Source organism: Neovison vison, chromosome 10, assembly GCF_020171115.1.
Source record: "Neovison vison isolate M4711 chromosome 10, ASM_NN_V1, whole genome shotgun sequence".
Classification (NCBI taxonomy): domain Eukaryota; kingdom Metazoa; phylum Chordata; class Mammalia; order Carnivora; family Mustelidae; genus Neogale; species Neogale vison.
Genome location: NC_058100.1, coordinates 55,927,784 through 55,953,446, shown reverse-complemented (window position 1 = coordinate 55,953,446; position 25,663 = coordinate 55,927,784). Strand labels below are relative to the sequence as shown.

General features: G+C 44.3%; 1 protein-coding gene across 2 annotated transcripts in view; it reads right to left on the bottom strand.

Moving 5' to 3' along the window:
• ASTN1 (astrotactin 1) overlaps window positions 1–12,952 on the bottom strand; it is a 315,493-nt gene extending 302,541 nt beyond the window's left edge. For both annotated transcript variants that reach the window (XM_044267351.1, XM_044267352.1), the window contains exon 1: window positions 12,670–12,952. In XM_044267351.1, the coding sequence (XP_044123286.1) occupies window positions 12,670–12,952 (283 nt within the window). The remainder of the gene's footprint in view (window positions 1–12,669) is intronic.
• Window positions 12,953–25,663: the final 12,711 nt, after the last annotated feature.

Genomic DNA, 25,663 nt, shown 5'->3' with positions numbered 1-25,663 from the left:
TATTGTACTGTAATTACTACCAGTGTAATTAGGCAGGAAAATAAAAGCAAAGAAATGAAAATTTGAGGGGACAGTATCAATGATCAGTATTTGCCTATGATATGCCTGAATAACTAAAATATTCAAGAGAACCAACTGAAACACAACCATAGCTAAAGAATTTAGTTAAGACAGTGGCAGCTGAGGGGCGCCTGGGTGGCTCAGTGGGTTAAGCCACTGCCTTCGGCTCAGGTCATGATCTCAGGGTCCTGGGATCGAGTCCCGCATCGGGCTCTCTGCTCAGCAGGGAGCCTGTTTCCCTCTCTCTCTCTGCCTGCCTCTCCAACTACTTGTGATTTCTCTCTGTCAAATAAATAAATTAAAAAAAAAAATCTTTAAGACAGTGGCAGCTGAAAATTAACACATGAATATCAAGGTCTTTGATATACACAAATTGTAATCATTTGATATACACAAATTGTAATACAAATTGTATACCTACATATAAAATATGCTATATATGTTATATATGTGTATATAAAATACTCCTTTTACTATAGTACAGAAAGACAAAATGCCTAGAACTAAATTTAGCAAGAAATGTACAAGAACTTTATGAGGAGAAAGAAGAACCTTTAAAACTGTACTAAAGGGCAAACCAGAAGCCTAAACAAACACACTAAGTTCTTAAGCAGAAAAACTCAACGTCAAAAGAATTTAATTCTCCCTGAGTTAATTAAATTTGTCACAAGATTTTAAACAAAAATACCTAGGTTCTGTTATTGTTTCTTTTTGGTTTTGTTTTTTTTTTTTTTAAGAACTGGACAAGCTTCTTTGAATGTCTATATGAAAAAAGAAATGGTGAGGAGAACTCTGAAAAGGAACAGCAGCTGATGGTGACTAGTCCTACCAAAAATTAAAAAACATACTACAGTGTATGGGCACCTGGGTGGCTCAGTGGGTTAAAGCCTCTGCCTTCGCCTCAGGTTATGATCGCAGGGTCCTGGGATTGAGCCCCACATTGGGCTCTCTGCTCAGCAGGGAGCATGTTCCCCATCCCCAGCCCTGCCTGTCTCTGTCTACTTGTGATCTCTCTCTCTCTGTCAAGTAAATAAATAAAATCTTTAAAAAAGGGAAAAAAAAAAGAAAGAAAACATACTACAGTATAGAGTAGAGCTTCAATAGTTAAAGCAATGTGGATAGGCATATATACATAGATATATATCTATATACATAGATATATATATATTACTAGAACAGAAGTTCAGATAGACCTAAATGTATTGAGGAATTCAGGATGTGATAGAAAGGACACCTCTAATCAAAGGGGAAATCACAAACTATTTAATAAATGGCACTGAGACATCTGAGTAACCATCTGGAGAGCTAAAGTTGGTACTTCCTACAGTTACATCTGGATAAGGTTATATAGCTCACAGAATGTCAGAATGTTCAAAATATATCAAATATTTAAATGCAAAGAATGAAGCCATTAGACTCTAAGAAGAGAAAATGATGAATCCTTTTATAATCATAAAGTGAGGAAAAACTTTCCAAGGTATGGAAGCCAAAAATAAATACTAACTTCCAGAAAATTCCAAAGCTTTTGGAAAGCCAACCAACTACACAAAAACATGGCCAGAATCAAAAGACATACTGTAATCTGGGAGAAAAATTTATTTGTAACCCCTACTACAGTCAAAGGGATAATCTTCCTAGTATTTAAAGTGTTTCTGAAAATACGAAATAACAATGAGATATCACTTTATACTTAGCAAACTGACAAATAAGAAAACACGGAATAAAGACAAGTGTTGGAGGTATTGGTGTTTAGAACCCTCCAATACTTCTGATGGGCGTGCAGATGAGTACAGCCATCCTGAGCACAATTTGACAGTATTAGTCAAAATAAATATATAATCTTTATGAAGCAGCATTTCTACTCCTGCTTATATATCCCTGAGAAATTTTAACCACAGTCCCCAAGGAAACATGCACAAAGATGGTAACTGTACCATTATTTATAGTGACGAAGATCTAGAGGTGACCCTATATCCATCTTTGAAAAGATTGGTATATGTGGTGGGTGCCAATCACGGAGGGCTCCGTGGCAATCAGAGCCAATGGGCTACACCTGTACTACCCAATAAACTTTATGCAGCAATGATGGAAATGTTCGACACAGGAAATATTCAACATGGCAGCTATCAGCCACATAAGGTGACTTAAATGTCAATTTGAAAAAGTAAAAAATTTATCTCTTCCTCTGCACTAGCTACATTTCAAGTGCTGAAGGGCCACAAGTGGCTAGGGACTACCATACTGCCTAAGGCAGAGGTAGAACACTGTCATTATTACAGAATGCTCCATTGGACAATGTGGGGCTCTATTTGCACTTAGTAACATGAGTAGGTCTTTAAAAATACAGTGGTGACTAAGAGAAGAATCCGTATGTTGTAGTAGATCACCATTTTGTTAAGGTCAAAATACATGAACACAAGACTATTCATATGTTGTGAGAACACATACCACCTAAAAAAGAGAATCATTAGGGAAATAAGAATGGTTGCCTATAGGGAAAGGTAGGTGGGAACTGGGAGTAGCGATAAAGAGAAACAAACAGCTAAATACATGAACTCCTGGAAGGAGGAGGGTTTTCATGAGGCCTATGATCAAATGTATTGTAAATTAAGGAGTCTGATTAACTCACACCTCTGCACTGATATTGCAACAGAATAAAAAGAGAGCACACCAAAACCCATATGCTAATATTTATGGCACTTTTATTCATAACTGCCCAGAACTGGAAGCAACCAAATGTTCTTCCACAGGTGAACGGGTCAACAAACTGTGGTATATTCATACAGCGGAGTATTACTCAGCAATAAAAACGAATGAGCTATTAAGTCAAAATAAATAAATAAATAAATATAAAATAAAGAAAGAAAGAAAAAAGAAAAGAAAAGAAAAAAGGGAGAGAGCGATGTGGGTGAATTGTAAATGCGTAATGCTAGGTGAAAAGAAGCAAGCCTGAAAAGGGTACAGGATACATACTGTAAGATGCTAATTGTATAACATTCTAAAGAAGGCAGAACTGTGGCCACAGTAAAGATGTGTGGTTGCCAGTTTGGACGTAGGAGGGAAGAGGTAGGTGGGGGAAGGGCAAGGGATTTTGTAGGGCACGAAAACTACTCTGTGTGATGCTATACTTGTAGACATTTGACATGACGCATTTCAGTTATTAAAAACCCCAGAACTTCAGAACACAAAGAGCCAATCTTACTGCGTGCAAAAATTAAAAGAAAAATCATTTAGGAGGCTGGGTGGTCCTAGGATGGAATGCAGAAGGAGACGAAATACTAAGTGCATCAAAGAAAGATGTATGAAACAATCTCCCTGGGAGGGAGGGGTGCTGACCTAAGTCATCTGTCTGATCTTTTAAGACTAAAGAGAACAGGGGCGCCTGGGTGGCTCAGTGGGTTAAGCCTCTGCCTTCAGCTCAGGTCATGATCTCATGGTTCTGGGATCGAGCCCCACATGGGGCTTTCTGCTCCGCGAGGAGCTTGCTTCCCCGCCTCTCTGCTTCCTTGTGATCTGTCTGTCAAATAAATAAATAAAGTCATTTAAAAAAATAAATAAAATAAAATTTTTTAAAAAGACTAAAAAGAGAACAGATGCTGTATGTACGCATTGTACTCTGATTGATCAAGTTTTCCCCACTGGGGTATGAGTAAACAATTCCGATACTGTTATAGATGGATAGTGGAATTGAGCAATTAAATAAGAGGATGGACGATAGTGAGAACCATATTTCTCCCTGCTGTCTGGAGTGAACAAAGGGAGGAGGGAGGAGGTTAGAATGATCCACGGATTAGATCACAATAATTAGATAGTGGACTAGAGCCAGATACATCAGCATGAATTCATGCTTGGTTTAATAAGATACAGATGGTTACATATAGAAATATTTATAGATTTGTGTGTACATATGAGTTAGTATACACACATATATTTCCTTGCTCTGTCAGCTGAGAGATCCTAGAAGCAACAACACTCCAGTATAAATAAATATACAAAATCCAGTGCCTGGATCTGGATTTCTAACACCATTCTCCAATGAAAAAAAATCGGGGCTAATTGGAGAAAGAGCTGATTCTAGAACTCTGGGGGCAGGGTGGATAGGCAATATACAAAATGAGCTGAAGAAGGAAGTGACAGAGAGTAACAAAATGTTAAAAAAACAAAAGAAACACCCACATTGATGAGGGTATGTCAAAGGGACACAGAAGCCAACTGACAGAGCTCCCCATTAGCCAAAGCTGGAAACATTTCAGCAATAAAATCAATAAAGCAGTACTGGATTATAACCCAAAGGCTAAAACAAGTATTTTTGAGTCCATATGATATAAACAAATGATTAAATAAATACATTAATAAAAGATAAGAGACAACTGTCTCATGTACGATGATTCTAAATAATTTACATAGATACCCACTCTCTAAATTGTGGACCATAATTTCCCATCTCCTTAGTATAAGCTATACACAGTGACTTCTTCAAAAAAGCACAGCATGGGGTCGCCTGCGTGGCTCACTGGGTTGGGGCCTCTGCCTTCTGCTCGGGTCATGATCCCGGGGTCTGGGATCGAGCCCCACATCGGGCTCTCTGCTCAAGCAGGGATTCTGCTTCCTCCTCTCTCTCTGCCTGCCTCTCTGCCTCCTTGTGATCTCTGTCAAATAAATAAATAAAAATCTTTAAAAAAATAAAATAAAATAAAATAAAATAAAAGAGCACAGCATGAAAAGGGAAAAAGAGTAACATAAGGTGGAAAATATGATAAATTCTACTTCAGCCAGGTGATCAAGGTCAACAGCAACAACGCCAAGTTATGTTGACCAAATGTGCCCTTGACATTGGACGAAAATGGATTCCTCCCCCAAACTCATAGCCCAAATCTCATCTTGAGGAAAGAAAAACAAAACCCAGCTGAGGGACATCCTGCAAAATAACTGACCAATACTTCTCAAAACTGTTAAGGTCATCAAAAACGAGTCCGAAAAATAGCCACAGCCAAGAAGAGTCTAAGGAGACTTGACGACTCAAGGTAAAAACTAAGGAAATCTAAATAAAGGGTGGACTTCAGTTCATACTAATATATCAATATTGGTTCTTTAATTGTAATAAATGTATCATACCAATGTAAGATGTAACAGGAAAAAAATGGGTGTGGGGTTTGAGAATGCTGTACTATCTTTGCAATTTTTCTGTAAATCCATTATAAAAAGCTAAGTTTAGGGGCGCCTGGGTGGCTCAGCAGGTTAAAGCCTCTGCCTTTGGCTCAGGTCATGATCCCGGGGTCCTAGGATTGCATCCCTGCATCAGACTCTCTGCTCAGCAGGAAGCCTGCTTCTCCCCTCTCTCTGCCTGCCTCTCTGCCTCCTTGTGATCTCTGTCTGTCAAATAAATAAATAAAAATCTCTAAAAAAATAAAGAAAAAAGCTACATTTATTTTTTTTTAAAAAAAAGGAAGAAAAATAAAAATGAAATACTGCCAGAATGTCAGAGCCCCTCTTCTTTCCCTCCCCCTTCCATTATCTTCCATTTCCACCAGAGGTAACACCCATCCTTTCTTTTGTGTTGATTCTTTGCTTCTCATAAAAAATTTACAGCTTTACATATCCTCAAACAATGAGTTGTTATTTTGAATTTTATATAAATGAAACGGTGCTGTATGTATCTTTCAGCTAGTTGTTTATCTTCACTTAACATTACCATTGTGAGATGTATCCATGTTGGTATAATGTGGCTGAAACTCATTTATTTCCAGGGCTGGATAACATTCCAGGGGATGATTATAACATCTCCTATCTCTCTAGCCTCCTGTTAATGGACATTGGGTTGTTTCCAAGTTTTGCTATGACTAACACTGCTACTACACATATTCATGTGTAGTGCAAAAAATTAATAATGGGGAAACCTCACTAATGTGAAGTGGGGAGGCTAGAACGGGGTCCCCTACCACTCAACATCAATCACAGGGAGAACTGTCAGTTACAAACCCCAACAGAAGAATCATCCCTAGGAAAGAATGATCAATTACAGGTCCCAACAGGAAAAGATGCAACTGAATCTTCTAAAAGAAGTCAACTAGCCTTTACAACTCAGCTGATGACAAATTATCATCATCCTGAATTCTTGCTTTTTTCCAACGGACTTTCATTCAAAACAACCCCGCCTAACTTCTTCCTTCTTCTCGATAAAATAACATTTCCTTCCTTTTTTTTTGTTAAACTTGCCTATGGTTTTGCCATAGCTTATACTTCCTCATCTGCAATTCTCTGCCCTTCCCAAACAAACCCATTTTTTGCTGGTAAAATAACTTTTATTTTTAAGGTTAACAGCATGCATATACAAATTCCTGTGTGATAAATACCGAAAAGTGGAATCACTGGGCTGTGAAGCATGCATGTCGTCAACTTTACTATGTAACACCAAACTGCTTGATAAAAGTTGTCACACATCAATTTAGATTACCATTGGGACAAATTTAATTTGTACAAATTGGATTCCTTGGAAACCTTGGAGTCAATAGAGGCACTTCATTATGTTTTCTAAAAGTTTTAAATTATATGTGATTAAAAAATAAAATAATAACTATTACATATTTCTAATAAAAATATGATGATAGATGCCAAATTATGGTACATCAGAAATTACCATAGACTTTAACTTGTCCTGAGAGATTAACTTGCTCAAAATAGAGCTTGTTCTGCCATCTGCATGCATATATTTGAACTTGGTGTAAAAGTGGAGAAATAAAGACTCGGCATGCTCCTGCTGAAAGGATGCCAAGTTCTGTTCCCATAAACTGGCCTTAATCTGAGAAACTACTAGCCTTTTGGGTTTAATTGCATTCCTTAAAAAAAAAAAAAAAAGAACCATAAATATATATTTTTTCTATAAAACAAGCCCTCAATCTTTACTCCACAAAGAAAAATAAAGAAATTAAGCTTGTATTTTATTTTTCCTTCAAAAACTCCAATGACGTGCATTCAAACCTATCACTATATTTAGAAGAGCATTTGAAATGTTGTAAAATTCATCATTCTTGCATTCAAAATGCCTTTGATGTAAAAATCTACATTTCTGTAGACAAACAGTAAATAATAAACCTTTCAATGTTATAAATGAGTGCATTCTGCTAGTATGAGCTGTGTAGGCGTAGAAGACCCTACTTTAAGATTGTTGCCATTCATACCCCGTGTCTTGGATGAGCTGCCACTGTATACAGATCTGCTAACTGTTAACCTAAGCAGCAGAGCACAGAGAGTAAAAGGAAGGAAAAGAAACGAATTTTCTATTTATTCTCAAATGGGGTGATGGAGAGATATGTGAAAAAAAAATAGGGCTGTTTCGTATTGGGCAAAATCTTGCCTTTTATAGGAAGGTAGAAGATTATGCCCGGTATTAATTATGCTGGAAGCCAATTAAAAAGTTCAGAAACTGCTATTCAAGCAGCTCCCCTGGGCTCTGACAGTGGATTCTAAGCACAAGGCCCCTTAAAACAATAAAGCGGTGGCCTTGGACAAGGAGCTAAAAACCGTAGCATCTTCTGGATGGCTCTATGTAACGGTAGAGCCCTCTTCTGGGATTCTCAGTTTGCATTTCTGTGGGGTCTTTCTAAAAAGGCCACTGGATGTGTATCTTCCTCCCCATGTATCCCAGGTTGTTGGTCAGGACTGTGGGTGCCATAACACACCAAGAAACATGGCTACCCAAACCCGGGTGCTATAAAGAAGAATTCCCCAATTCTACTTAGGTAAGCACACGTACTCGGGCAAACATTTCTTGATGAAGTTCCTTCTCTTCTTCATTAAAGCCTTGTGTGAGAAATCACTCAATGGGCAAGGATATCCAAAAGGTGTTTACATAGAAATCATAAAGGATTCTTCTGTCCAAACTAGGTTAGCGTATTTTCCTTAGTCTGACCATTGCCAAGACTTCTTTCATCCAACCATGAAAAAGAACAGATTTTGAGAAATTTCAAGGCATAAAATAGTAGCTAAGAGAAAGGTTTAAATGTAACACTGACCTGAGTTTGAGTGATGGATTCATCCATTCTTAGCTGCGTGACTCTGAGTAAATTATTTAACCTCTCCAATCCTTACTTTTCTCCACTGTTGGAATAAGTGGAAAGCCAGGAGTTGACACTACATTGGTCTTCAAAGCCTGTTCTCTTAACCACCAGACTAGGCTGCTCCAGACAGTTTAAATAGCACCTTGCATGTGGGAACTCACAACATCTCTACAGGCTAATTGATTTATCTTGAGGAGTACCTTCTTCAGTCAAAAGCCATGATAGCTAAAACTAAACACCAAAGCTCAAGAGAAACAACTTTCTTCATTAACTTTTATGCATGCACAAGCTCCGTGGTTGGGTCTGAAACAGGAGCATCCTTTTCAAGTAGTCTGATAAATCTGTTCGGTTCACAGCCCAGAAAACCACACTTCAATGCAGAAGCTACATTTCAGGTTAACCAATTGTCTCAAAATCAAATGTGCCTCCAAAAGCAAGAATGTCTACTGTTTTGAAAGCTGAGATACAAAGTTTTCGTTGAGATATAGGAAATTTCCACTGGCAAATTAGGTAACCTTTTATATTCTTCTGAGAGGGTAATAAGGCCTTTTAAGGAAAATCCCAAAGTGAAATTAACATTGCTATTGTTCAAAATAGGGTGGGGAGGACATTGAGGAAGCAGGGCCCATGCACTTGTTTCAATTCTCCAGAACAGCCATGAAGTTTTGCCCTCATCAGTTGCAACTTGTCAATTGCAACCAGACCACCTCCTGGAAAACATCCTTCTACTTGGGACTGAAATCCAATGTAACACCTGTTAGCTAAATACCCAACCCTATAATCTACAGTTTAACTCTGTCCGGGCCAATCATAATTCTTTCAGAACAAGTTCTGTGACCTTATGGGTCTTGCTTTTATAAACCTGTACTCTCTGCTTGGAATTTGAGCACTATGTTCTTTTTCCACGGACACTGTGCCTCCTGGATTGAAATCCTTAAGACACCCTCTACCCTCCAAAGAAAACACTTATGCTTGCTTTTATATTTTATAGCCTCTTCTTCTTGGTCCCCAGGTCCACGAACTTAAAAGTCTTACATTAGAAATTGCTGCTACTTTGGGATATTGTAGCAGTTTGGAACACTTCTGAAAGCAGGTTTAGATGATCCGGCTTAGAGTTGTCAGAGAAGTACCATGAAGAGAATGGAACTATGACAATCTCGAGATGGCAGGCCTTGAGTGAAAACATTCGAATTCCAAACATTTTAAAAGTACACGTAGCCAAACAAAGCACAACTGAAAGTCTCATATGGCCCTTGCATCACAATTTGCAAACTCGCTTAAGAGGACAGGAGATAGCAGCGCCCCCTCCAACACCCCGCAGGATTATCCTACAAGATACTCTGCCAGGATTGATGCTGAGGCCGCTTCTGGGAGTCAGGATTCACAGCTTTCTAGGTCAAGTCAGCCCTCCACTCGTCGGCTTCTAGATAGAAAACCATGCTCTACTCTACAGAGCCAGGACCCAAGCTCCGGCTCTCCTACCACGAGGCCAGTCTCTGCGCTCACCAGACACACGGCGTGCCGTCCCACGTGCTCTCTCACCCCACCGTCTACGTAGCTTTGTTCTATGACTTCGAGTGGCTTCGCCTCCCGCTAGGCCATGCCATATGGAATCCATCTTTAATTCTGTTCATTTGTGTTTTGATTTTTTTTTTTTTTAATCCACACAGAGAGCACAGGAATGGGATGACTTTTGTGCCTTGGTAGGAGTGTGGGAAGGCTTCATAGAGACATGATTGGTGTGCAGGGTTTAGAAGGAAGAAGAGATGGCTGCCAAGGGGAAAAGAGCATTCTAGGTGGAGGGAACAGCACATGCAAAGTCTTGGGAGAGTCCCGGAAGGCCACAGCAATCTTGCAGGGATGTGAGGCTGGAGAAGCTGGCTGTAGTCAAAAGGATAAGAACCCTGCTTGCCTCACTGAAGTAAGAGAACTTGATCCTTGGAGACAAAAGGAAACCAAAGTACCTGATTTGGGCCAAGGTCCCTAGTCAAGCCTATGGCATCCATGGAGTTGGCTCTTGCCACGCCAGTCATTCCTTCCTTAGAATTCCTACGTCCCTTACCGTCCATATTACTTATAACTCCCGCCAATATTTCAGTCTGTGTTTCCACTGACTAGAGAGAACCAGAGGGCAAGGGCCTTTTATTTTTTTAACTTTTCTCGCCTAAGAGTACCTACAAGTGCTGAGCAAGGAAATGATCAATAATTTCCCAGGACTGGTGGATTCATAGTCCTCCGGGGGAATGGCTTCAGCAAACTAAGTTCCAGAGATAAGAGTAGGGAAATCTCCAAATTAAAGTCACTACAGCCCTTACTACTGGCCATGAGTGACAGAATCCGAGATCACAAAACTTAACTTGGAGGAGAGCAACTACACACTTGAGTCTACCCTCTACGAACTTGGACTATACCTTTCTGCCAAGTTCTCCTCCCCCACCTCAACTAACAGTGACTCTATTCCCTCTGGGAATACTGGGTCTGAACATGCCCCCAGTGACTCAGGGAAGGCAGTGGCAAGGACACAATCAATGCATTTAGGAAATGCATCTGGCCCTGAAGGGAGAGTGTCTGTTCCTGTATGTAAATGCCAAGTTGCAGGAGGTTACCATAGCAACTCCAGCAGGGTGCTGCAGTGGGCAGCTCTGCACAGAGGTGCAGAAACCCCATTCTTTAACATCTGGTCTTTTGCTGTGCACACTGGATCCTAGCAGGCACATCACGACTTCAGGCCCCAGCTTTGGGATGCTGCAAAAAACGAAGTGGGGTTTTGAAGAACTGCTTAATCCAATTTCCCTTTTTTTCATGCACCACACACAGCCCTCCTCGTGCATGGTAAACACCGTGTGTAGAGCCCCAAACAGGCTCTTTAGAGACAAATAATTCCCTATACCCGTTCTTGTATATTACGACGAACAGATTGTACTTGCACATCAGCATGACTTCCACGCAAAATTTACATCCACTGAATAACCCCGTAATTGTACATTTTAATGAGAGGCATATCCACAGTGTCCCCATTCCCAGCCAGCTCCCGGTTTTTATTATGGTATTGGTTATGTTTCTAATGCAAAAATAAGTAATGCCATCAAGTGTGTAGGCTGCACTTAACGGGGTCAACTGAGCCGCACTCCAGGAACTGCAAACCAACTTTTTGAAGGACCAGGCGATTTTTGACATTGCTTTTCCATAGGGATTGGAAAGCAAGGGTTTTACTCACCCACATCTTAATGTTTGCAATGTGAAGAGATCTCTTGTGGACAAAGAGCACCCAGGAGGTGTTAGAGGACATTCCATATGTGGCTCTAACCTACGTATGGCCATCAGGAAGCCGTGTTCCTACAAAGTGAATTCCAGTTGGTAGGACATTAAGTAGATGGGAGATCTGCCTCCTGGACAGTTTCATTGTTTGTCAGTTTTTGGATGTAGAGAGTAACTATGAATTGGGTTATCTTTGAATTCTCTCATGACAAAATAAGAATGATTTACAACATCACTAAAGAAATGGATTGCGTGGTGGACTTGCACAGGAGGGAGAGAGATACCTATGCACCAGGCAAAGTGAGAGACACTTTGGTTAACAAAGTCACATGAACCTGTCCTGCTTTGCAAGGTGCTAGAGCAAAACCACAATATCTTTGCCGACTGGCAGTGAGAGAGGTGGATTAGAAGGTTCCAGGATCTGAAGGAGTTTTGTGGCCTAAGAAAATTAATAGAGGGGTACTGAAAGAGAGAGAAATGTAAACAAATAAAGGAAGGGAGGGGGAGTCTTTTAGCCAGGAAGACCATTCTGTGTGCAGGAAAGCCTTTGCCTACCTTAGGTAGTGTTGGGAACAAAGGAGATACCAACATGAACAGACTACAGTTGGATGATTTCTTTATCCAAGGCATCGTGGTGTGACCCAGGCATGTGGACGTGGCTGGATGAGGACACTGTTGCATGTAAGTGTGAAGGTAGGCTGGACACCAGGAGGAGAGAAAACTTGAGTGTTGTGCAGGAAGGCCAGAGAGAGTGCCAGTCCCCCGCGAGAGATACAGGGCCCTCTCCAAGAGTGCAGGCTGGAGATCCAGCGGTGCGGTGTGGCCTGCACATGCCTGTCACGGGGCCGGCATACCTGTTCCTAACTCCCCCGGGAAACACTGCGCGAGTGGGTGTCGGGGGGGTGTGAAGCAAAGAACGGAGCATGTGGCCAGGCAGTGGGGAGAGGGCTTACGGGCGTTGGGCCGGTTGCAGACAAGTGCTCTGTCAATGTGTTTCTGAAGGAAAGCGGGGAGGTCAAGGCCAGGAAAGGTTTCAGAGAGACTTCTGCAACCTGCTCCTGTGGGGCAGCGCGGGCGGCTGAGAGGTCGATGGCCCAGCATCCATTTCGGATGCGGGGAGAAGTCGGGGGCACGGAGGCACCCACCGGTAGGTGGGTGTGGGGGCAGGTTGGGCGTGGGGCGGATCCAGGGAGGTAGGAGTGGGGGAGGGGAGGTCGGCGGCGAGTGGGTGTGTGGAGCGAGCCGAGGTGGGGGGTGGGGGCGCCGGGCCGCCACGACCTCCCCCGGGACTCACCCAGCACGAAGTAGGGCAGCTCTGTGTTTTCCAGGTCGTCCACCACGACCATCTCTCCGGGGAAGTCGTTGCGCACCGAGAAGAGGAGCTTGGGTTCGGAGGCCGAGGGGCTGTGCATGATGCTCAGGTCGTTCTCGCGCAGGAAGGGCAGCGCCGACACCGTGATGCTCTTGAGCTTGCACTCCAGCTCCTTGGATGGGTCTACGTCGCCGGCGGCCGTGGCCATCACCGCCGCCGGCCCCCAGCAGCAGGCGAGCAGGGCGCAGAGCCCGGCTAAAGCCATCTTGAGCCCCGGCCGCCTTCCTCCGGCGCCGCGAAGGTGGGGGAGGCGGCGAGCGGGCGGGAGCGAGCGAGCGCGGGAGGCGGGGGCGGCTGCGGAGGGACGTGGAGCCGGGAGAGCCCCGCTCGGAGGAGCCAGACGCCGCGCGCACTGCGCGGGGCTTGCGCGCTGCTTCCCGGAGCGCCCGCGTTCTTTGTTCCTCGCAGCTGCTTCGCTGGGGAAGGGAAGGGGGGGAAGGAGAGAAGGGAAGGAAGGACGTCGGAGGAGAGAGGAAGAGAGCTGAGGATTCTAGGGAATCAGGTCAGCCCCCAGCAGGCTGCCGGTGCTGCTGCCTTTCTCCTCCTTCGCCTCCCCCGGCAGGAGCACGCTTTTGGCTAGGAACTACCTGCACAGCATTTTTTAAAAATCGGTCTTTACAATGCAAAACCTTCCCTCTCGCATCATCATCCAGATGGCTTGGGAAGGGCATACAGGCGCACACACCTTAAAAGGCGCTTCCTGAGAACAGGTGGGGGGGTCTCTCTAGATGCAAATGAGCCCCCCATGATTTTGTGGATTAGGTGGTCCCATTCTTGTCTTTTTACCCACTAGTTTTGCATACGTGTGTTGGATAAACGGGTGCTGAGAAAAATGGATGTATGTATTTTTACTCAGCTCTAACTTTGCAGAAATATTTAGAGGAAATATTTGGCTTGTAGATATAGATAGATCAAGAGGTAGATATGAACTGCAAACAAAACCAATGCACGGTGGGCGGTGAAGCAGGAGATCAGAAGTTTTACTGGCAACTTTTTTTCTGCTCTTTGTTTCATTTCTGTTACAAATGGTTATCAAAGGTAACGGATATAAAGATGGTGTGGGGAATGCTATAATTGATAGAAAAGGTAAAACTAGCTGGAAGAAATAGAGAGCCTTTGATTTTAGAGAATCCAGTAAATATAACAAAGATGGGAGAAAATGTGGAAAGGGAACGAAAATTTAAAAACCTGAAGTGTCTAAGCACCCCTAATAAACCGGAAAGGAATAAAAGAGTATCCTTGGATACTGGCCAAGTCAGTCCCAGCCCCATCAGAAATAGATCAGTGTAGACAGTAACAATAACCCATGTAAATTTTGTTTCCACTAGAACTGGGCAGTGTTGGGTTAACAAAACAATGACAATGTGCAATAAACCATAGCAGAAAAGTGCTTTGTGTGTGCTGGAATCTGATGTTTTACTGAACTTTCTCTCTTATGATTACCAATAATTTATTTAAAAGTTTGTCCTTCCAACATCATTTATTGAATGCTGATTTAAATACCAAGTGCTATCTCATATAGGTAGTTCCTACTTTCTAAGAATTGAATGCACCACACTTTCCAAAGAGGACCCCTACCCCATTTTAGAAAAAATTTCATTCTCATGGCACCTGGTGTTAATTTATTGGCATATGCGAACAGATGTCCTTCAAAGAAAAAAAGTGCTTTTGCACTTCTCACATATATTTCACAAGGTTACTCTAGTTGATGGATGAAGACAGAGAAAATGAGCCATGTTTAAGGAGTAGAAGACCTGTTTAGAATGAAAAGGAGAACAAAAAATGCTTCTACAAGTTGTCTTTTGAATCTGGTGTACCTGAGAACTAACCCAAAGGTAGATTACCATGGAGCATTGCAAACCACTGCAAAAAAAAAAAAATTTATTTTTTTTATAACTGATGACCTTCCTAAAATGCATTCTTATTTCCATTACTCCCCTAGGAGGTACTGAAGGAGAGAAAGACCCCAGGGAACTTTTTTTTCCTACTTTCCCTAGCATAAAAGGCAGAATTAAATTTCGTTATGCAAAGTTTACCATCGAAAGATTAGAAGAGATGCCAGGAAAACACACTTGCAGAATGCGAGAAAAATGGCACATGACTACCAGATTATCTATTAGCCCAATCTCTTGTTTTACAGATGCTGAAATTAAGGCCAGTGAAAGAGTGAGGTGATTTACCCAAGATCAATAAGCTAAGACCTAAACAAGGCTTCTTTGACTAATGCTCTTTCCACTACACAGTTACAGCCCATTTAGGTGCACCCATGGATTATCATCAGAATTTATGGATCACAGTCCACTTGGTAAACATTTGGGTACCGACCATATGCTGGACATTAGGCTAGGCATGGACAGGAAAAATTCTCCTGCTTTTGAGTAGCATATAATCTGCAGTTACTCTGAAATCCTTAATTTTCTGAAGTGTTGAGTCATTTTAGAAAACCCAAGTGAACAATTTGGGATTGGTTTTCTTTTTTTAATTTATTTGAGAGAAAGAATGTATATGAGAGAGAGAGCACAAGCAGGGAGAGCTGCAGAGGGAGAGGGAGAAGCAGGCTCTCGGCCTGAGCAGGGAGCCAAACACAGGGCTTGATCCCAGGACCTCGAGACCATAACCCAAGCCAAAGGCAGACGCCCAACAGGATGAACCTTCCAGGTGCCCCGGGGTTGATTTTCTCATAAGTCAATATCTAGCATTCTTTGCCTATCTATGGTCATTTTTACATGCTTTCTTATTCAGATTTAAAAGGAAACATGCATAGATTAAATGGTCATTGAAGAATGTATATTGATTTGGAAATAGTTGGATGTTGTTGACTCAAGACTTTATAGACCTCTTTCTCTATAGGAAGATCAGACAAAAGAACTGTACAAATAAAAAGAGGTCCTATGTTGCCACAGAATTCCTGTAAACACAAATAAAATGTCACAGGGCCTCCTTTTAGGGAATTAAATACCTAGAGAGGGGGGAAAGGTTGAAGTTCACAGAAGCTAGAACATCTGTACTGTGTGATGTTTTACATTTAAATGAACTGGGAGAAATTTGTAAGCATCTCAATCATTACCTTTGTGTATAGGCAACATGATACAGTTGCAAATTATTGGTTTGGATCCGAGTCTCAACTCCTTACTTTGCTTATTGGGAAGTGAGATTGAGATTGCACTTTTTTTTTTTTTTTCTTTTTTAAGAGAGAGAGAGAGAGAGTGAGAGCACACACACATGTGCGGGAAAGTGGGTGGGAGGAAAGGGAGAGGGAGAATCTTAAGCAGGCTCCACACCCAGCTCAGAGCCCCACACAGGGCTCAGTCTCAAGACCCTAAGATCATGACCTGGGCCAAAATCAAGAATCAGACTCTTAATCAACTAAGCCACCAAGGCACCTGGAGATTAGAGCACTCTTATCTTCAGTATCCCTATCAATGGAATGGAGTCTGTGATCTCTGCCCACCCCACAGGCCACAGATTGGTGCGAGTACTTATATTCACTAAGATGCAGTCAAATAGCATGTTCTCTTATCTCTAATCTCTATCCCCTTCCCCTGAAGACACACATATACACACCAATCAAATTAAAACCCATTTTCCATTTCCAGTCCTCCCATGCCATTCTGTCCACCTGTGAGGCACTGCTCTGTGCTCCCCAGGTGGGGAACAGACCAATCTCCAGCCTCATCTACAGGGTGGGTCCTTCTAGCACATCCCTGTCTCATCGCCTCTTCATGGAGCACTAACACACACACATGCTCCACCTTACAAGGCCAAGAGCCACTTCCTGCCACCATGTCTTATATTTGAGATTCTTAATTTGAAAAATAGAAACAATTATAACATAGAGTAGTTGTCAGAAGAAAATGAGACTATGGAAAAGATCGGATACATTGAAGTGGTGTTATCTAATGATAGCCTTTAACATTATCCCTCTATTCAATTATTTCAGCTAGACAGTTGGCTTCAGAATCTCCTTCATGAGATTGTTCTCCTTGTAGTGGCCAGAAGCAAATTAAGAGATTTACGCCCTTTGGTGTATACCAAGGATAAATAATTACACGTGTTCTCCAAAAGCAATATACAAGAACATTCATAGCAGGTGTATTTTGAATAGACAAAAAAGAAGAAGAAGAAGAAGAAAGAAAGAAAGAATGAAAGAAAAGAAAAGAAAAAACCAAAAGTGCATCAATAGGGAAATAGATCAATGGTTTATAGTCATGCCCTGGAATATTGCACAACGATAAACATGTAGTGACATGGATGAATCTCACTGACGGGAGGAGGAGTAAAATCAAGCAAACACAGAAGCGTGTAGATGCTATTCATGAACTTCAAGAGCAGGTAACATTAATCTTTGATGATGGAAGTCAAAATAGCGGCTATCTCTGGAGAGTGGGGAATTTTGACTGAGAAGGGCAGATAAGCTTCTGGCATTGGGGGGGTGTGTGGAAATGATGTGGGTAGTGGTTACATGGAGGCACAGATGGGCAAAAATTCACCAGACTGTACAGTTGTGGAATTTTTAATGTATACGATACCTCATTCATTTTTTTAAAAGATTTTGTTTACTTGACAGACAGAAATCACAAGTAAGACACAGAGAGGCAAGCGCATGGGGGGTGGGGGGGGTCGCAAAGCAAGCTCCCTGCAGAGCAGAAAGCTCGACATGGGGCTCCATCCCAGGACTCTGCGATCATGACCAGAGCCGAAGGCAGAGGCTCCAACCCACTGAGCCACCCAGGCACCCCAATTTTTTAACATGGCTTAGAACTCCATACCTACAGTATGAAGGTCAAGCCTGTATAATAAGATACAGAGGAGGTGAAAGTGACAGATGGATGGGGCTAAGGGTGTGTATATGAGAAGTAGTTCTAATTTTTCCCCATTCATTCAGAACATCTGGCTCCTTAATGCTTTTTAGCAAATCCTGATGTATACTACTTGGGTATTCATTAAACCTCTGCTTTCTTTTCTTTTTTTTCTACTTTTTTACAAAATAATCTTTGATTTTGCTCTCAAGAAAGCCAAATCAGCACTTCTCTCCTTTTCTATGTATTTCTTCTCTCCGTATTTTCTCCACAACTCAACTTAGTGTGAACTCCCCAAATTCCTTTGCCAGCATCAGCCCCTAGTTCTGTTGATTGGATTTTTCTTCAACTATTACTCTCTTGTGCTCTTGCCCAAATTTAGTGTGGTATGTTAGCTAGCTGGACGTAATTCAGTTGTGCATCCTCATTAGGACATCAAGAATATGTTTCACACTCTTTGATCCAAAGTTAAGATTTTTTTCCTTACCCTTTCCTCCCCCGCCCCTCCTCTCAATTCACAGGCTCAGCAACAGCACCTGCTTCACAGAAACAAGGCTGGTCCTGTTCTGATTTCTCTAGTCTTCCTTTAAAAACCAAATGGAGATCAACAGTCCCTCTTCCTGACACACACTGAAGCAAAAAGAGACACACAGAAGGACAGCACCACAGGCAAAACAATTCCCTTTTTTGGAAGCAGGACATTTTTTCCCTTTAATCTCTCCCCAGAAACCCAAAGTTCTCCTCTGTGCCTTTGTCTTCACAATCCTCATTTTGGGGACAGAACGTTTCTTGATTTAGCTGTTGAGAGTCTCTCTCTCCTCTTCTTACTGAGTTCCTGCTATCTTTTTCTTCTCTCTTGTATCTCTGGTGTGTGTGTGTGTGTGTGTGTGTGTGTGTGCGCTCGCGCGCGCGCGTGCACTCTGATACAAGTATCTCTCACTTGGGGGCTCATTTCTAATTAAGCAATTCAAGACCAAGAGGCTAACATGCACAAAACAACCGAATAAAACCTCAAATTAGAAGGAAAATGGCTCAAATGGGTCCCTATCTCTGGGAGTTCTAGTTAAGCAAGCAAACAAAATGGTCTGGGACAAATGATTATTGTTAACTCAGGAAGATTAGGAGAGAATGTAATTAGCTCCCAGCTTCTTCCTGTTCGTCAGCCTTCTTAACACCCTCTAACTCCCCAACCGTGAATTTATCCGAGGCTTCGTAATCCGCACCAAAAAGTCCCTGCTGCAAAGCCGGGAGGGTTAACAGAGCTGGTACCCCAGCCAGCCAGCTAACCAAAGGAGACAGCCGGTGAGACTCCGAGCCCGCCCCCTGCCAAGACGCCCAGCCAATGGGCACCCGCGGGGAGTCTGGCGCTGTGTCTCATTGGCTGCCGATCTACGTGCATAAGAAAGGAGGAGAGGGGCTGGCAGGGCAGCATTGTTATCTTAAGACACTCATCTGGTGTCTGAGTCTGCAGGTGACACCGCTTAGGTACGGAGCGCGGAGTCGGAGCGGGGACGCGCCGGGCTGCAGCCCTGGGATGGAAGCCGCCTGCCTCGGAAGCTGCCTGCGGCTGCTCCGGCAGAGCCTCCGCTGAGCTCGGAGGTGCCCGTTAACACTTGCCTGGGGACGTGCACCTGCGGTTCGGTGCGAGCTCGGGGGCAGGTCTGCAGGCAGCCGGGAGAGCCGTGGAGCCGGAGGAACTGTCTTCGCCCAAGTGCAAGGCACTGATTTCGGGAGAGAGACAGAGACAGAGGGCGAGTGAGTCTCTTCAGAGTTGGAAGGAAAGCAAGATCTTGGGTGTCTTTTCCGTGGAGGGACAGGGGACTTCCCCATCTGGGCTCGGCACTTTCCTTCCCTCTCCACCCTCGTGCGCCCCGGCCTGGCGCCGAAGCCCCACTTTCAAGCATGCTTTGGGTGCCGGGGACCCTGGCTGCTCAGCAGGAAGACAGCAGGCAAGTGGTCTAACGCCGCCGGCTGCGGCGGCGGCGGCGGCGGCAGCAGCAACCCCAGCAGCAAAGCGGGGAGCAAGAGAATTTGAAAAGAGACATCCGCTCCCTCTCACACGCTGAGGGGGAGGCATTCGCGTTTCCCCAAATGAGAAGGAGCCACAAGAGATCATGAAGTAAAAACTTTGGACAGCTGCCACTGGAGATGTTGCACAAAAACCTGGAATGTTTTAGGAGTCTCCTCCCAGTCGGTGGAGGTTTGGGGAGCAGCTGATACCGCAAGGAGGGCTCTTGCAAGGATTCAAGGTAACAGTGCAGGGTTTGGGTGAGATTTCTCTCTCCCCGTTTCGTTATCCTTCGGTGTGTCCCTGGGGAAGGAGATCATTTCGCCCTCCTGCAACCCTCTTGCCCAGGTGCCTGGCAGGGGCAGGCAGAGGGAGTGATCCCACGTCTTAGTTTCTGCCTCGGGGAGCTGAGCAGTGGATTTCAGGGTTCAGCGAGAGATCGCCCTGTTATTGCCTCCTGGTGTTGCTCGCTTGGGCACGTTGCCTGACCTATATTGCTTTTGCCTGGTTTAAGTCCTCAAAGTTAGTGCAACTCCCATTAGCCTCAGAAAATTCAATCCGGCTGGGTAATTGCAGAAGATGACGAGGACTTTTGCCTGCTCGGTGGCTGCTGGACTGAACTGTAGGCTGTTGCCCATGTTTGAGAAGAGCCCCCAAGAGCTGAGGGTGTGATACATGATATGTTCATATTCACATGGCCATAGAGCTACATTCACATGCTCCTAGAGCTCTGTGGCGTGTCCGTAGATACCTGTCTTCTTTCTCCCAGGCACATGCAGCCAAGAGAAAAAAAATTTCTGAAGAGTGAACCCTGTGGGTTGCACATAGACTCCCCAGGGTGGTGGTGGCAGAGCCCCATTGATCGAGTTGAGCCCGGCAGCACGCTGGAGACGCTGGGGAGAAGGGTGCCGTGCTGGGAGGAGGGGCGTGCTGAGATTCTATAGCGATCCCTCTCGCTGATTCTGTGATCCTCTGGGTGGCCAGTCCAGTACCGCCCGTGGTACATGTGTGTGTGTTTCTGTGTGTGCCTGGGCTCACAGCTGTATGCAGGAAGCAGGCTGCTGACCAAAAGACCACGCATGTGCAGCTCTCTGCCTAGGCCCCTGGAGTGCTCCTTCCTAGCGGGAGCGTGAACTTGGGAGCTGGTGGTCCAGCCCGGAGGACTTTTCTCCTCACCCAGCAGTCCTTCTGCATGGTACCTATTTATCCAGGGTATATAGACCTAAGCCAAATATTAACTAATAATCAAGCTAATGCACTGTAACATGATTGAACAGACCCCTCTGTAAAGAACTGTGTGTGTGCTCTTCCTAGCCCTGGGAGCCGGGTGCCCTGAGCGGGAACAAATGTTTTCTTAAAAGGATGGCAATTATAACGAGCGATGCTTATGGCTGGATAATCTGGGTCTTATTCAGCAGGAATAATGATATGTCAGCGTCGACCAATCAGGAGGATAAAAGGTTTATTATAAGTCAAGTATTTCTGCCTCTGTCCTTCTTCAGACATGTGCTTGTGGAAGGGACACTCTTTCCAACCGGGTTCTCTAGAATGCATATAATGCCAGTATTCACCAAGCAGCTAAAGTATTTTACAGAATCCCCTGGGGGGCAGTCTGATGACATCAGGCAAGAACAAAGTGATGCTGGAGTTTGTGTGTTTTCCCTCTTGATTTCACACACAGTGTGTGTGTGTGTGTGTGTGTGTGTGTGCGCGCGCGTGTGCATGTTATTTGTTTAAAGCAGGACCCTCCAGAGTTCCCTCTCACTCACAGTAAGTTGCTTTGCAGCCCGGGGGACATGACCAAGCAAGGCTGCCACAACGATCCTGAAATCTTATCAATATCGCAGCTGCTGCTTACTCTGGGAAAGGATACATGCTCTGCTCCTTGAGGAGGGATATGATCTGAGTAGGCGCAGAGCACAGATACCATGAAATGTTTGAGGGGAAGGAAGCAAATGTCAGACCCTGGTCTTCCCTGCTGGGGGGTGGCTGGAGCCCAAGGGTTGGACGGCTGGGCAGCAGCCCTGGAGAAGACAGAAGCATCCTTGACTCTTTCTTCTCCCTCCTCTCCAAAAAAAATAAGAATAAAAATAAATGGGGCCGGCTTTGTCTCCCAGAATGGAGTGATGTGCATTGCAGTGTGGGCACCAGGAAGGAGGAGAGGAAGGAAGGACCGGGGAGGGAGGAGGGATCCTGCTCTGCCAGCACGGGGCCAGGCTCAAGGATGGGGAAGATCATCCTCTGGGTGTTCGGTTCTGGCCTAGTAACAGGTTGTTTACGGAGCAAGGCCAGAGGGCAGAGAACATCCCTGCGTCATCAACTCCTTCTGATCGCCTTTCCCAAGGCACAGGCTGGCCACCGGGGAGCATCACATAAGAAAGATCCCTTCTGAGACGGTGCTCCAGAATCCCTCCCCAGCTCACAAACAAGAGGTAATCTGGAGGGACTTGAGACAGCTGCGTGGGCACTTTCTGCTGACTGGGATGCTTAGTGCCGAGGTTTCCTGGTTAGTGTTCTGTTTTCCCCACTGTGCAATGCATTTCTGGTGATTCAACTCTTTCCCTTAAATAAGAAGACCTTGTATACATTTTATAATGGCATCCTTTTCCAACGGGCTGAGAGCATTTCAGGGAGCTCATCTAATTAATCCTCTCACAGCTTATTGTCTCATTTGTCTTTGATTACCCTACGAAGTGGAGCCGGAATGGTTTTAGCCTCCTTCTTAGAAAAGAGAGGGCAGAGAACCTTGAAAAGATGAACTGCTGTCTTTGGGGTCCCATGGCGTGGGGTCTGGGGCTCAGCAGTCCTGGACCCTCCCTCCCAGACTCCACCAACTTCTAAGAAATGGTTTCATCTTAGTAACTGAAGTTTCATTGAATTGTTCTGTGCTTTACAGGAATGGGAGGTTGCACTGATGTCGGGCTTTTCCTCTGGCCCTGACCTAAGGGCTGTGAAGGCTAGAAGTCTTAGAAGCTCTTGCCTTTGCCCTCAGTGATCTTACAGTCTAGTTAGGAAACGAGACTGACATCTGGGAAAAAGGAATGACAACATAGTCTCAACAGCAGTTCAATACAAAAGGTTCACGAGGCTGACCTAATTAATCCACAATTGATTTGTTCAGATAAGGAGAGCTAGCAGCATTCCCTCTCCAAGGGAGAATTTGAGTTACACCATGGGGGACAGGGTGAGATTTGCTTGGAGAGGAAGAAATGGAGACGGGATTCCAGCTGACAGAGATACCAACTGAAGCCTAGTTGACAATGCTGGGAACATAAAGGCTTGATGTTGCCTGTGGGTTTACCCTGGGTCATTTCTCCACCTGGATCCTGAAAATACCATACACCTGGGTTAATTATTTGAAGCTAGTATCGGCCTAGAGGAAGCTACTCTGGGGCCGTGGATATCTCATTAGGGATTGAAATTCACCTAGCCTCCCACCCACCCTCAAGTCTAATCCATATATTATGAGAAAAATAGTGCTCAAGGTCAGGGAGCTTATCAACATTATATAAAAAATTGTGGATGAAGGTATTGGGAGAAAACCAGGCAAGCTTCAAGAGAACGTGAGAAAATCTTGTATCTTAGAATCAAAAATCTCCTAAGAGGCTTGATTTTCCTCCGTTTCCAGGTTCCCCACCCAAATGTCCCTATTGGGGGTTTAGTAGGAACTGGCAAAATGCCAGAGCCCTTAGGCATTTAGCACAGAGCAGGAGATTTTTATTCTTAAGATTCTTGAGCATGCCCATGTACCTAACCTCTTGCCTCCCCTCCTCTTTCCCTTTTAATAAAACATATGCTGTAGCAGTCACAAGGGAGGCCACCAAAAGCAGAAGGTGGGGCGTGGTACCGCCTGCAGCCCTACCACGGGGCACTGTGGCTGCTCCGCTGAGCAGGAGAGGAGAGAGGGAGGCTGCCAGCCCGGCCAGCTTCAAGGAAGGGCTGTGGGCTGTAGACCACCAGGAGACGGCTGTGACCGGCCAGCCACACCATTTGCTCCAGCAGGGATCCCCGTCTCCTAGAGAAAAGGTCATAGCAAACCACAGGTTCTGTGAGAGAACAACCACACTATTCATTGGTCTTCACTTGGTTGGAGACATCTGTCCACCCCACACGTCACTGGTAGCTTGGGTGGTCCCATGCCACCATGGAGGCGGTGGCTATCAGGCATGAGAGTAAAATGACTTGCCTACAGTCATGTCCTACTTGCTCTCAGGTCAAGAGGAACATCCCCAGAATCCAGTTCGTGTGATTCCTTCAGAGTTCACTCTGGGGACGGTCCTCAGGGATATCTCCTTTTGGTTAAACATCCTCCCTCAGGCCTTCTTTGTTTTCTGTGTTAAAAGATCATGCAGCTGGACTGAGGGGCTGCCTTTTTCTTTTCTGTTTAGAAGTATCCACTGCCACGTCCAGGCCCATGGGCATGTGGTGAACGGTGGTGGGTTAAAGCCTTTTCTCTTTGGGAGTGAATGTAGGCTACTCAGTTATGTTTCGGGGGGGGGGCGTGGGGGGGCATCTCCTGGCCAATTAGGATGCAGACTGAGCTCTTTTCAAATCTTTGATATGTATGCAGAAGGAGGTAAAGTTGACTAACATCATGGCAGCATGGAATCTTCAACACCCAGTTCTGTCATTCCTTTTCCTGGAACCCACGTGGAATGCAAAGATGTCCAGAATGCAGGGCTGAGCAAGGGAGTGGGCAGTTCGAAACCTTAGGAGACTGCTTTCTAATCTGCACTGTCCTCCCAGCATGGCAGCCACTGGCCACACGTGGCTCTTGAGCACTTGAGATGTGGGCTCTAAGTATCAAATGCCTACTGAATTTTGAAAACTTGGCTGAAAATAAAGAATGCAAAACATGTCACCAATAATTTTTAATAATGATTAAAATTATTAATTTTAATCCGCCGCCGCCCCCAACCCCGCTAACATGATACTGTTCTGGATAGCTTAGGTTCAGCAAAATATGTTTAGTTTCACTCCATTCTTTTTACTTTTTCATGGAGCTATCAGAACAGTTGTAATTACATGTTTCTTTTGGACAGTGCTGGTCCAGGAGCTGGAGAGTAGCGACAGGTAATGTAGACAAAGGGCAGAGGCATTTAAGAGGAGCTAGAGACAGGAAAAGAAGGACCATGGAGGGAACGATGCCAAGCAGCCCAGGGAGGCTCTGGATGTGTATTTCTGACATCTAAAGTCAAGGAGGTCATACGTAGCTTACTTTGATTTATGTTTGAGGGACACCTCATGAACGGTGACAGCCTGCCCAAAGCATTTACAGCTCTTGGTTCACCTGCAAACAATCTGCAGATGAGAGAGGCCTGGCCATTTTTTTTTTTTTCAAGATTTTATTTACTTATTTGACAGAGATCACAAGTAGGCAGAGAGGCAGGTGGAGAAAGAGAGCGTGAGCGAGAGGTGGGGGAAGAAGGTTCCCCACTGAGCAGAGAGCCCGATGCGGGACTCGATCCCAGGACCCTGGAATCATGACCTGAGCCAAAGGCAGAGACTTTAACCCACTGAGCCACCCAGGCGCCCAAGGTCTGGTCATTTTATCCTAATATTTTTGAGTTTCTGCGTGACAGTGGGAGTAACCAAGGAAATTATCTTTAGGGTTTCACTCCAAAGTGTGAGGACACAGTAGTTAGGACCAGTGAGGTGTGTTTGATTTTCAAACCTCCTCCTTTCTTCCCATCACTATGATGTTATCATCTTTCCTTGTGAGGGCTTTCCTTCAAATCAGATGTGTTGCTTGTGTGGTGGGGAGAAAGAAAAGTCGCTGCTCTGGGTTAAAGATTATTTTGTGGACCTATTGGTAAGAAGAAAGGGAGGAAGGCATCAAGATTGAATTATGTTTAATAATTACATATTTAAGCATTATAATTCACTCATTATTATTCTTACTATTATTCATTGCAATGCGGTTTGGCCACAACTTGAACTCCTCGTAATTTCTCAGCATCTTAGAATTTACCAAATGTTTTACAAGCTTTCTCTCATCTGATTTTTGCCAGAACCCTGTGGAGTGGTTACTATTTTCATTCAAAGTTTTCCATGATCTGCCCCCAAATTATTACTTTATTTTCTAATCCTTCTCTTGTAGGCACTTCCT